At 36.7% G+C, this 13496-nt stretch overlaps 2 protein-coding genes across 2 annotated transcripts; both read left to right on the plus strand.

Annotated features, from left to right (window-relative positions):
- Positions 1–2041: 2041 nt before the first annotated feature.
- On the plus strand, positions 2042–8104 carry LOC145575543 (uncharacterized). The gene is made up of 5 exons (XM_081633401.1): positions 2042–2815; positions 2932–3498; positions 3639–4802; positions 6880–7601; positions 7681–8104. Exons 1-5 carry the CDS (start codon positions 2042–2044, stop codon positions 8102–8104), a joined length of 3651 nt encoding a protein of 1216 aa, XP_081489527.1.
- A 3970-nt stretch (positions 8105–12074) lies between these two features.
- LOC145575549 (uncharacterized) lies at positions 12075–13102 on the plus strand. The gene is made up of 2 exons (XM_081633407.1): positions 12075–12236; positions 12692–13102. Exons 1-2 carry the CDS (start codon positions 12216–12218, stop codon positions 13100–13102), a joined length of 432 nt encoding a protein of 143 aa, XP_081489533.1. The 5' UTR covers positions 12075–12215.
- The last annotated feature ends 394 nt before the right edge of the window (positions 13103–13496 follow it).

Here is a 13496-nt window from a genome sequence, read left to right on the forward strand (position 1 = left end):
GGGAGAACATGTTTCAAACGTGAAACCATATATTTTGCAATACACTTATAAATTGTATTGCATAAACTGATTGGACGGAATTGAGAAGCCAGCTCCGGGGTATCAAGCTTCGGAATCATGACTAACAAAGTAGATTTTAGTTCTTGTAGAAGAAACCCAGTACTGAAAAAATGTTGGACACTTTTGGAAGCCAGATCCCCAACAATTTCCCAATTAGAATGGAAAAATTCAGCTATGCATCCATCTGGTCCTGGAGATTTTGATCCTTTTAGCTCGAAAAAAGCGTTTTTTATTTCATCGATGCCAAAAGGCTTACAAAGCTCCTCACAATCCATAGGGGAAACAGTCGGGAAAGAGAGTTGTCTCAAGAGTAGGTCGATGTGCTGCTCTTGCAAAGTATCAACTTGAGGGGAAAAAATATCTTTCAAAGAGTCCACAATTAGGTTAGAGACACCCACTTCACCCTCCACCCAAGAGCCATCATCAAGACTTAGGGTAAGGATTTCATTCTTAGCTTTCCTTAATTTGACTTTATTAAAAAGCCGTTTAGTAAAAAAATACTTTACATGTAAACTCCCTCGAAAGAAAGGGCGAACCACCTTGAAAGAGAGGATAACCTACCGCGGTACATCGTGGTTTTCTCCGGCTACAATGGCCGAAGAATTGATTGACAAGTGCTCTAATCTGAATTTAGACGAAGATGAGAACGAAATTGTTGACCTGGGCGCGATGGATTCGTCAGAACAGAACGCTAGGGTTTCGTTAATGCTTGTGGGGAAATTGTTAACTGACAGAGGAGTGAATTTTGAAGCCTTCAGAAGAACGATTACACAATCATGGGCGATGAAAGGTAAAGTTGTATTTCGTGGAATTGGTGCAAATTTATTTGTATTTCAGTTCTTTTATTGGCGTGATATGGATAAAGTCCTTGGAGGTCGCCCATGGTGTTTCGAACAAAACCTCTTAATTCTTAATACCATTACTGGAGATGAACATCCGCAGGAGGTTAAATTAACTCAATCGCCGTTTTGGATTAGACTCGAAAACTTGTCGTTTAACTGTCGTTCGGATGCTCATGTGAAGGCAATTGCTGCTAGTCTAGGAGATTTGATTGAAATTGAGGCTGACCCTATTGGGATTGGCAAAAACCGCATAATAAAAGTAATGCTCGATGTGAATAAACCTTTACGAAGGTTCCAAATTTCTTTGAAGTATGAACGGCTACCGTTCTTCTGTTTCATGTGTGGGATTATGGGACATAGTGAGAAAGATTGCATCAATGTCTCTGAGGATATGCATGATAAAGGGTTTCGTTGGGGTACATGGATAAAGGCATCTCCGATAAGAGGGAAGAAACAAGAGTCTGATGAGATTGAGGGCCTGCATGCCGCAAGAAAGCTTCAATTTATTACGAAGAAACAATCTGATATAGATGTTGCAACTGGTGGAGCAGGGGGGCAGGTTACGAAGAGTGGGGGAATGCCCTTAAGGTGTAATGAGGACAGTGATTTCTTGTTGAGCAATGGGAGTAATAAGGGAACAGAATGTACTAGGGAGAGCATGGGAGAAGGGGAGGGTGTTGATATGGGGGTGAGGTATGAGCTGGGGCACAAAGGGGATGAGGAGGTTGAGGGTGGGGTCTCAAAAAATAGGGGAGCAGAAGGATACTTAAGCTTGGAAAATAAAGGAGTGGATGTTGGGGGGAAAGGCGTATGAGGTGTTGATGTGTCTGGGTTAGTGGGTGTTGATGTGGGGATCCCTATGCTGACTTTTAATGTTGGGGGGGGGGCAAAAGCATACAACACCCTATGAAAAAGAATAAAAGGAAAATCCGAATGTCTAGTTCCATTACAGCTGATGTGAATGCAATGGTGATTGATGATGGGGGGCATAAAAGGAGAGGAAGAGAGGGTGTGTGGGATGAGGAGGAGGAGGAGATGGGGGTTGGTGTGAAAAAGCAGAGGAATGATGTTGTTTGTATAGGTACTGCAGTTAATGAGAAAGTAGCGGAGGTTGGTGTTGTCCAACCCCGCGAACAACAATGAAAACCTTAGCTTGGAACTGCAATGGGCTTGGCAACCCATTGACAGTTAAAACCCTCCAAGATTGGTGTTGGAGGGATAGGCCAGAGATTGTTTTCGTTTCGGAATCAAAAATTGATGCTCAAAGACTTGAATTAATTAGGAACCGGTGTGGTTTTATTAATGGTCTCTGTATCAGTAGTGTGGGAAGATCAGGGGGGTTGGGGCTTTGGTGGAGAGATTTGAATGTTAGGATTGTGAGCTATTCGATTCATCATGTTTATGGTGAGGTGCTCGATAGTGAAAATGTAGCAAAATGGAGGTTTGCTGGGGTGTATGGGTGGCCGGAGGTGGAAAACAAGCATTTAACTTGGAATCTCATGAGGTCGATTTTTGCCTTGTTTTCTCTTCCATTATTGATGTTCGGGGATTTTAATGAGATCCTTGGTATACAAGAGAAAGAAGGAGGGGTTGTGAGAGGTGAAAGACAAATCGATGCCTTTAGGGAAGCAATTGATGATTGTGAGTGCCGAGATCTTAGGTATAAGGGGAGTGTGTATACATGGCAACGTGGCAACTCCATGGAGACGGTAGTTCGTGAAAGACTTGACCGATATTTAGCTACAAGTGAATGGTGCTCGCTTTTTCCATATTCGGATGTTATACATCTTCCATTATGTCACTCTGACCACGCTCCAATATTGCTGAAATTTGGGGATAAAGAAGAGGAAAAGAAGGATGGGAAAATTTTCAGGTTTGAGGCATTATGGTTATCGAAGGATGAATGCAAGCAGGTTGTTGCGGACTCTTGGCTAGTGGGTGTTGGTGAACCAATCCAAGAGAATTGCGAGAGTGACAAAGGGGCTTTCCTCATGGGCTGCTATGACTTTCGGGGATATAAAAAAAAAAGATCGTAAAGGCAGAAACTCGTTTGAAGGAAGTACAAGGGCAGAGACTTGATGGCCGACGACTTCAAATCTGTAATGAGATTGCAAATGAATTGAATGAGCTTCGTAGACTTGAGGAATCCTATTGGTATGCTCGATCTAGAGCAAATGAGCTCCGTGACGGAGACAAAAATACCAAATATTTTCACCATAAAGCAAGTCAAAGGAGGGGTCGGAATAGAATTTTTGGTCTTTATGATGATCAAGGGGTGTGGCAAACTTCGACAGAGGGGAGGAACAAGGTGATTGCAGATTATTTTAGTGGCCTTTTTGCTTCAAGTATGCCGAATAATTTTGATGAGGCACTCATGGGTGTTGAGCCGAAAGTGACAGATGCAATGAATGACATTCTTGACAAGGAGCCGAAGGAGGATGAAATTAAAGACGCTCTATATCAGATGCATCCGAACAAAGCTCCGGGCCCGGATGGGATGCACGCTTTATTCTTCCAAAAATTTTGGGGGACTCTCGGTCATGATGTGGTCAGTTTTGTACAGTCTTGGTGGCGTGGTGAGATTGATTTGTCGGAGGTAAACCGCACTTGTATTGTTTTGATTTCGAAATGTGATGATCCTAAGCAAATGTCTGAATATAGGCCTATTAGTTTATGTAATGTGCTTTACAAAATTATTTCTAAAACTCTTGCAAATAAATTAAAGCCTATGCTTAGTTCAATCATTTCGGAAAATCAGAGTGCTTTTGTCCCGAAGAGGTTGATGGTAATGCCCTTATTGCTTTTGAGATTTTTCGCTCTATGAAGAGAGGCGGGGAAGGTAATGATGGAACTGTGGCCCTTAAATTGGATATGAGTAAAGCATACGATAGAGTGGAATGGGTCTTTATTGAGAAAATTATGATGCAAATGGGCTTTCGAATAGCATGGATTGATCGGATTATGAGGTGCTTAACGAGTGTATCTTTCTCGTTTAAGTACAATGGTGCTATTTCGGGTGAGTTGACCCCCACTCGTGGGCTTAGACAGGGTGATCCCATTTCTCCATATTTATTCTTAATTTGTGCCGAAGGTTTCTCATTTCTAATCTCGAAGGCGGCTTCGGACAAATTAATTCACGGGGCACGGGTGTGTAGAGGTGCCCCGAGGGTGTCACATCTCTTCTTTGCGGATGATAGTATATTGTTTGCTAGAGCTAATTTGCATGAATTCTCTAAAATTGCTGAAATTATCAGTACTTATGAGAGAGCTTCCGGTCAGAAAGTCAATCTAAGCAAAACAAAAGTGGCTTTTAGCAAGAATGTTAATTCGGAAAGAAAACAGGAGATTGTTGCGACTCTTGGTGTCCGTGAAGTTGATAGACATGAGAAATATCTGGGATTGCCGACAATTATTGGGAGGTCAAAGAAAATGGTTTTCTCTTGCCTTAAGGATCGCATTTGGAAGGAGTTACAGGAATGGAAGGAAAAATTGTTGTCTCGCCCGGGGAAAGAGGTTCTTATTAAGGTTGTGGCTCAAGCTATTCCGACGTATATGATAAGTATTTTCAGAATCTCGTACGGTCTTATTGATGAGATTCATTCGTTGATGGCTCGGGTTTGTTGGGGGTCTAATGGCTCAGGCAGGAAGATCCATTTGAATCGGTGGGAGGCTCTTTGTCTTCCAAAATCAATGGGGGGCATGGGTTTCCGTGATCTCAAGTGCTTTAATCAAGCTCTCCTTGCTAAGCAAGGTTGGAGGCTTTGTAATGATACTAACTCTCTTCTTTCTCGAATTTTAAAGGCAAAATACTTTAAAAATTCTGGTTTTTGTGATGCAGCGAGGGGTTTTGATCCAAGTTATTCTTGGCGCAGCATTTGGGGTGCAAAATCGTTGCTACTTGTAGACACCCATTTGTGTCTCCCCAAAACCAAACCCAGTGATGAGTACCTTTCACGTCGAATCACAATCGAATGAAACGAAAATGTGGAAAGGTCTAGTGTTGCGGAAAGTTTTTATTTCTTTTCTCTTCTCTCTGTTTTTGAAAACTTATTTTAAGAAAACAGCTAATCCAGTTTGGTTGGTCCATGATATGGGTCCAATAGCAGTATAGTTGGATGGGGCTTGCAAAGACCTTTCCAACGATATATTATAAGCCCAATTCCGATGAATATTGAGGAAGTTATGGCTAATTTACTAAACTGGGCCCGGTTTGAGCTTTATGTACGACCCAATGATCTAGGGGAGGGCCTAATATGATTTATCATTCCTAATGCAATTAGGAATGGTTTTAGTCTTCTAGAATCTTCTAGAAGGTTCTTTTCATTCCTAATTCAATTAGCATTGATAAATTGACTTTTGTTGACTTTTCAGAGTTTTAATCAAAATCAAATAGCATTTTCGAGGAAATTATATTATTTTATTCTCCAGTACGGTAAACTTATCGGATTTTCGAAAACGCGTTGGAATCAGGCTTGGCTCCTAACCCCAGGCCTTGGCGCCTGGAACTAGGCCTGACGCTAGCCACTGGCGCCTGGCGCTAGTGTTGGTGGCTGGCGCCAGCTAGCCAGGGTTGGCGCCAGCTCTGTTTTTAATGCGTTAGACTCTGTTTTGTCTAATTTATCTTTTTGGCCGATTTTCTCTATAAATATCGTATTTAAAACTCCGTTTTCATTCATCAATAATCATCTACATCTATCATTCACCAATTGTTTTCATTCACCAATTGATTTTTCATCACCTATTCTCTCTTTCTCTTCATCATTCTTGAAAATTTGCTTTTTCATACAAAATTCCGCATTCACAAGATCTAGAAACACCTAGCCATATTCGAAGTTGCCTTCACCCTAGACGTGAAAGGTTTAAATTCTGAGGGTTTGGTCCCAAATCTCTCTTTCAATTATTTAATTTGATTGTTTTGTTTATTATTTTCCTTGAAGTTATTAACGTGTGTATTTTGTTATTAGAAAGAGGTACGAGGCATCAAAGTAAGTACTTTAATGGTTTTTATTGATATTATGATGTAGAAATCATGTTTACATTGTTCTTATGATATTCCTAGTATCATGTCTAGGGTAATTTTAATATTAAATATGATTGTTATGATGCTTCCTATGTTCTTCCTAATATTTATGATTGTTAGTATCATGTTAGGGTTAAAGATTTGATTTTTATTGCTTAGTGACATGCTAGGGTTTGTTATTAATCTTCTTAGTATCATGCCTAGGATCTTGCTATTTTTATTATGCTTTAATATTTACATGAACATGATTATGATTATAATTGTTATAATTTATGATTATTATTATGACTATTATAATGATTTATTATTATTATTTATTATGTTGCTTGATATTTATTTTATTGCTTGATCACACTTTTTATTGCATGTTTAAAGGGAATTTTATACTTGTAATCACGCTTAATAAGATATTAATAATCTTGTTTAGGGTTAATTGTGATTATAATTCAAGTGATCGCCAATAATAGTTTATTTGTGCATTAATATTCAACCAACATAGATAAACAGGTTTAGGGTTAAATTTATTGATTGCATGTTAATTAAAAAGCGCACATGAATACGATCAGAATAAAGTAGAGGCCTATTATTAGGGCAGGTTCAATCTCTTTTAGGTTGGATTTTTATCTTCATCCCCGAACCCTTATTTGGTTCTAGACCTTATGGAGTTGACGATCTCTTGGATCGTTAAGGGGTGTAACCTTCACCTCGTGAACGGTTTACAAGTTCCTTAAAAAACTTATTGGCGACTCTTTTGCTCTATCTTCTTCCCTTTTGGACGCCACTGTACTTTAGTGTATGATCACAGTGGGGTTCAAGCTAGTGGGATTTAAAGGCTTGAAATTATTCCCTACATTACTTGAGGGATTGAAGCGGAGAGTGGGTAATGGTTCTTTGATTAAGGTTTGGGATGACGCTTGGATTTTGGGTGATGGAGCTCATTCGGTATTATCTCCGCAGGCTAATAGTGACTTGAATATGCGCGTGTGTGAGCTGATTGACTTTGATCGTATGGGGTGGAATGTTGAATTAGTAGCTGCAAATTTTTCGGAAGAGGGGGGTAAGAAAGTGCTGGAAACTCCCCTGCCAAATATGAGTGTTTGTGACAGGCTGTATTGGTGGCCGAATGCTTCTGGTATATTCAGTGTTCGATCAGCTTATTGGTTGGGAAGAATGGGTCACCTTCGTACTTGGGAGTTGTTTTATGGAAATGAGCGTGAGGTCTGGAAGGATGTGTGGAGCATGAGTGGCCCTCCGAAACTTAGACATTTCATCTGGAGAGCTTGTAAGGGTACGCTTGGGGTGATGGATGTCCTGTTTTCCAGACATATCAGACCTACTGGAACATGTCCTATATGTGGAGCTGCTAGAGAGTCAATATTGCACGCCTTATTTCACTGTAAATTCTCTGAACCCGTGTGGCAGAATAGTCCCTTTAAGAGTCTGTTGAGGGATGCACCTCATGAATCCTTTGCCGAGTTATTTTGCTGGTTGGTTCAGAGGATTGACAAATCCCAACTGCTGACCTTTGCTAGTCTTGCTTGGGCTGCGTGGCATACTAGAAACTCTTTTATTTTTGATGGCTGTACTCAGATTAATGGTGTGAGTGTGGCTGTGGGATTTGTTAATTTTTGCAGGGAGTATGTGAAATATAATGTCAAAGTCGGTAGGTGCATTCCAGCGTATGTCGTGCCTTCTCAGTGGGTGGAAGCCGCCAGCTCATGAATGGGTTAAAATTAACGTAGATGCCTATGTTCCAAGGGATGGAGGGGTGTGCTTAGGTGTTGTTATCAGGGACGAACAGGGGAAGCTTTTGCTTGTGGCAGCGAAGAAAACTCACTGCAAATGGGGTGCTAAGATCGCTGAAGCTGCAGCAGCAAGATATGGTATGGAGGTTGCAAGAAGGATGGACTTTAGCAGGGTGATCCTCGAATGCGATGCTATGGAAGTGGTTCGATCTGTCAGATTAAAGCAAGAAGGGGCTGCTCCCATATTTCTGTTTTATGATGATATTATTAGAATGAGTAATGATTTTGATAGCTTCAATTGTAGCCATGTTAGACGGGCGGGTAATACAGTTGCTCATTTTGCTGCTAGGTGGGATACGGGCACAAGTGATGAGCGTGTGTGTATGAGTTTGTTCCCCCAAAGTTTCTTATCTTTGGCCGAACTTGATTTAAGTTGATGATATCCTGCCTCGTGTTTCAAAAAAAAAAAAAAAAGTCGTTTAGTAGGAGCATCCCCATCTCTAATCCAATCACATTTTAATCGTTGTCGCCAAAATTGAAATTCAATTTTACATTTAGGAATAATAAAGTCTAACCTTTGGATAACACTGATTTCCGAGCAAGGATAAATCCTTTGAGATACATCGCCAATTTATACCCCAAAGCTTCTTATTATCCAAACACCATCTCTGAAGTTTATTTCGGACATGTCGAATTTTCCTCATTAAGCAAAAAGGAAAGGAACCATAGCAAGGAAAGGACCACTCCAACCGCACAATCTCACGCACCTCTGGAAAACCAAGACACCATAATTCAAGCTGGTAAGGCCTATTAGATCGTTGAGCCAGAGGGTCCGAATCATAAGTTATTGCCGCATGATCCGAGACTGTTTTATCAACGCAATAAAACATGTGTAAAAAAAAACCAACCAACAAAAGGAATATTAGCCAACAAAATAAAGATATTAGCTAACTAAAGAAACATAACAGCAAATATGATGTTTGATAGCAGCCAACAAGGAACGTATCAAAAATGTTAAAAAAAAAAAACAACTAACAAAAGGAATAGGAAATTATCCACACACAAAAACCATATCAGCTAATTACAAATGAAACAAATCAGTCACATGAAACATATCAGCCAGAATAGTTTAAGGAAATGTTGAACAAAATCCATCCACTTGGCAAGCTCGGATTCATCTCCTTCGATGAAATAAGTGGTCGGAAATTATTTAAGGCACGCGTCGCATCTTACACCATATTTGATGGTATTTTGGCTACTAAGTAAAGTTTAGGGTGCTCAGTGCACTTAAGACATACTTCAAAATGTTACGGCCAATTTTGTAAAAAAAATAAAAAAATAAAAAAAATAAATTATTACAGCCGTTCATGGCAGGGTATACTTAAGTGTCATTATTAATTGAGCCACACTATTAAACCTTTTCATAGTTTCATAATCACGTTTCTGCGACTAAAAGTCTTGACATTAAAATATTTAAAAATACACTCCTAATTAATAATGACATGACCTCATAAATATAATTACTATCCATAACCCAATAGAACTAGAGGGTACTTCTGGGTTCAAGAGGCTTCTATAACTATGAGGTACCATTCTTAAAAAATGACACCAGGTGTCATGTTATGATTGGTCGATTTTTTATTTATTTTTAAATACCTAAATATACTATACATGTATGTATAATTATGAATACGTGTATTTTTTATAGAATACCTAATTAAAGTTTTTTAAAATCTATTTTAAACATAATAAAATCATTTTCAAAAATTAAATTAGAATTACAATTTAGTAAAAATAAAATCATCATTGTTCTTCGTTGCTCTTCATTCCGTCCACAATTCCGACCAAAATTCCGACCACAACTCCGACCACAATTCTGACTAAATTTCGACCAAGTTCTGACCAAAATTCCGTCCAAAACCCCATCCAATTTCAGGTATAAATTTCGTTTAGGGTTTGATTGATGATTTTGATTGATGTAAAAATCACTTTATTTGATAGTTTTGAGAATGGAAAAAGCCTTAGTCGTGTGTAATATGATGATGTGAAATGCTTAATTTCCATTTTTTTAACGTCAATGGATAACGAGGGTTTGCTCTTCAATTTAGAATTCGAGTTTGTTTTTTCTTTTTCGAGCTGTTTGATCCAAAATTTTCATTTGCGATTTTTGAAATATGTTTGTGATTAGGTAATTACCTGTATGTAGTTAGGTCATTACCTTTATTTATATAGGTCATTATCGTAAATTTTTAGCTATAATTAATTAGGTTATTACCAATTGCGTTTAGTAATCATAATTTTACGCTAATCACATAACAAAAAAAATGATTTAAGGAATTTTTATCTTATCATTTTGCAAAAAATATTTATGGTATCATTAACTTATTGTATTTTGAATAAAATATTTTTGAAATTTTTATCATAACATTTTAGCAAAAAAATAGTTATGAGATTATTATCTTATTATAATTTGGAAACAATATTTTTGAAATATTGGGCATATAATTTAGTGGCTATAATTTTGGGATATTCCTAAATTAGTATATTGTTCTTTATCAAATCCTGCCATGTTCTTAAGTAGAATTTTACTTATTTTTCTTTTTTCACGTTCAATTGTGGAATCATAAGTCCTTCTATCGAAGTTGGTACTGCTGAACTCCAATCATGGTCAAGAACACATATGTAAGTGTGCTCACCTAACTGGCTTTTTATCTTATTAAAAACAAAAATTACATAATCATACTTGCAATTTCATCTATAACATGATTTTTAAACATAATAAAAGTAATTGATTTCTATGGAGTATTTATTTTCTAACAATATATAGGTAAATTATAGTATAGTGTGAGAAGGTATATCGTAATCTAATATTTTGTCACTTCCATATTATAATAAGGTTCATACCAAAGTATAAAAAACATTGTTTTCCTATGTAGTGACCAAACTTAGTTTAAGTCATTACCTAATCCACAAACAAGTTCGAGAAAAGCTAATTACATAATTACATTTATCGGATCAAATAGAATGCGACCACTTCATTGTCTACAAACTTGATACTCCTTGTTCTTTGACAAAATTGCACAATTTGAGTCCACATAAAACAAATTTCGAACCATTTAAAGAGGAATTCTTTCTTTACAAATACTTATGAACAATATCAATTTTCTAACAATATATAACTATATTATATTTTATTTTGACAAAATATAAGTATATTATGTTAGAGTGAAAACGTATATCATAATTTAATTTTCTGTCTAGTCCATAATATAATAAGGTTAATACCATAATTTTAAAAAGATTATTTTCTTATGTCATGACCAATGATAATTTAGGTAATTACCTAACCCACAAACACCTTCGAGAAAACTTGAGTACATTTAACAGATCAAACAGGGGTTGCGGTAGTTAAAAACATGCGACTAACTTCATCTTCTACAAATTAAACTTGACACTCTTTGTTCTTTGACAAAACTGCACAATTTGAATCCACATAAATCATATTTTCGAACCATTTATTCCAAAATTCGTCATTTGCAAATAATTATAAATGCGATTGTTGTTGAGATTTTTGTATGAACGAAAACCTAAAATCAAAAAGTGCAAAAAACAAAATGCAAAAACACAATTATTTTCGAAATTTTATCACGATTTTAGCTGGGATATGCGAAATTATCAACAATTAACATTGAATTCGGGAATGGGGGGCTAATCTAAGGTATGATTGATGGATGAACGATGATGAATGATGAATGATGAACGATGAGCGATGATGAGCGATGAACGATAAACAATGATGAGTGATGATGATCGATGAACGATAAACAATGATGAGTGATGATGATCGATGATGAACGATGATGAAAAATTTTGACGTAAATGATGAATGAATTTAATTTTATGATTTATAATTATAATTATAAATTCGAAAATTAATTTTTATTATAAAAAAGTTTTTCATAATTTATAAATATGTATTTCTAAAAAAATACATGTATTAAAAATAATACAAAAAAGAATACAATTTTAATACATTATGGACATTAAAAATAATTCAAATTAATAATAAAAATACAAAATATGGCCCAATCAGATTTTGCCACATAAGCAAATTGTGGTGTCATTTTTAAAGAATGACATTGTAGAATTTTTATTCATGGCAGGGTATACTTAAGTGTCATTATTAATTGAGCCACACTATTAAACCTTTTCATAGTTTCATAATCACGTTTCTGCAACTAAAAGTCTTGACATTAAAATATTTAAAAATACACTCCTAATTAATAATGACATGACCTCATAAATATAATTACTATCCATAACCCAATAGAACTAGAGGGTACTTGTGGGTTCAAGAGGCTTCTATAACTATGAGGTACTCTCTAGATCATCTGTCAACTTTTTATTTTTTTAGCTTTATTCGCTTAAAATATATACTTTATATATATTCTTGCAAAATCATAATATTCTTGTTGCCAAATAATCAAGGGAAAAATATAGTCAGTGTGCTCAAAATCTTTCAGTAACCAACTTTGAGGAGCTGCTACCATGGCTTTAAGAAATGCAACGGTACGTTCTATAATCCATTTTTTTTCCTTAATAAACTTTTTAATCTAGTACTCCGTATCATTTCTCAATTTATCGTATATTTAGACTTAGCTCTTCAACAAAGAAAGTATATTTTGGATAGCTATGCTGTAATTAAATTGAATGTTGTAGTAATATAATGTAAAGTTTGCAAGAATAATGAATACATTCAAATAATCTTTCCTGTATTGATACTCGTATTAATTAAGAAATACACGATAAAATCACTAGTTGAATATTATATTGTAACTAATGTTGAATTTTACTTGTCACTCGTATTTTAACTTTTAGCTAGCTACTCGTATTTATGTTGTCTTAAGGGCATGTTCACATTTAATGAAGTGAACTGAATTGAGTTGAAATGAATATTTTAAGGAAATTAGGAACCGAGCAAAGCTGAATAGGCCCTTAGTGAACAATTTTTATTGATTTTGTAGGCTAAAATGCTTCAAGGAGTGATGCCCGTTATATCAAAGAGCCGTAACATAGGGACAATAGCAAGCGAAGAGGCTCAAACATGCGTAGGGACGGTCCGTTCCCATGAAAGGAAGAGCATAAAAGATGAATTGTTGCCTAAGGGTAAACCCATGGGAGACTATGTTCCGGTGTATGTAGCTATAGGGATGATAGGACTGTCCGTAACATTCGGGCTAATGACCGCGAAGCAAGAGCTGTTGTATGCCCCGGATGTTCATGTTAAGAAGAGTAGGAGAGAAACTTTGCCTGAGGTGGTGGAACCTGAAAATGTTGTTCATGAAGCTGAGGGGTTTGTTAAGAAGTCTTTCTTTAGGAAGATTGCTCATATTCAAGAGAATAAGGAGCCTGTTATTATTCCTAACCCAAAATGAAGGGGATAATTGTCACGGCTCATGGACTATCTCGAAAGCCTAATTAATCCGCGTTGTGCATTTCTGTTGTTAATCCAAATGTGTTTACACGATAGTTCTGATACAGAGAGGTTAAGAGGTGTACTGGATTGTATATATGCTTTGTAGTGTTTGTACACTGGATTTGCTTATGTAGCTTATTTATTTAACCCGTCAATGAAACAAGTTTATGTATTCAAGAGTCCAATATATGATTGGTAGGGCTGTGCAGAGTACGGTCTAGACCGCACCAAACCGCAAATCAAACCGCAATTTTGCGGTTTGGTGCGGTTTGCGGTTTGGAAATTACGGTGCGGTTTTCAAATTTGACCAAACTGCGGTTTTGCGGTTTGGTGCGGTTTCAAAAAAATTTCAA

Source organism: Chenopodium album, chromosome 2 (genome assembly GCF_948465745.1).
Source record: "Chenopodium album chromosome 2, dcCheAlbu1.1, whole genome shotgun sequence".
Lineage (NCBI taxonomy): Eukaryota > Viridiplantae > Streptophyta > Magnoliopsida > Caryophyllales > Amaranthaceae > Chenopodium > Chenopodium album.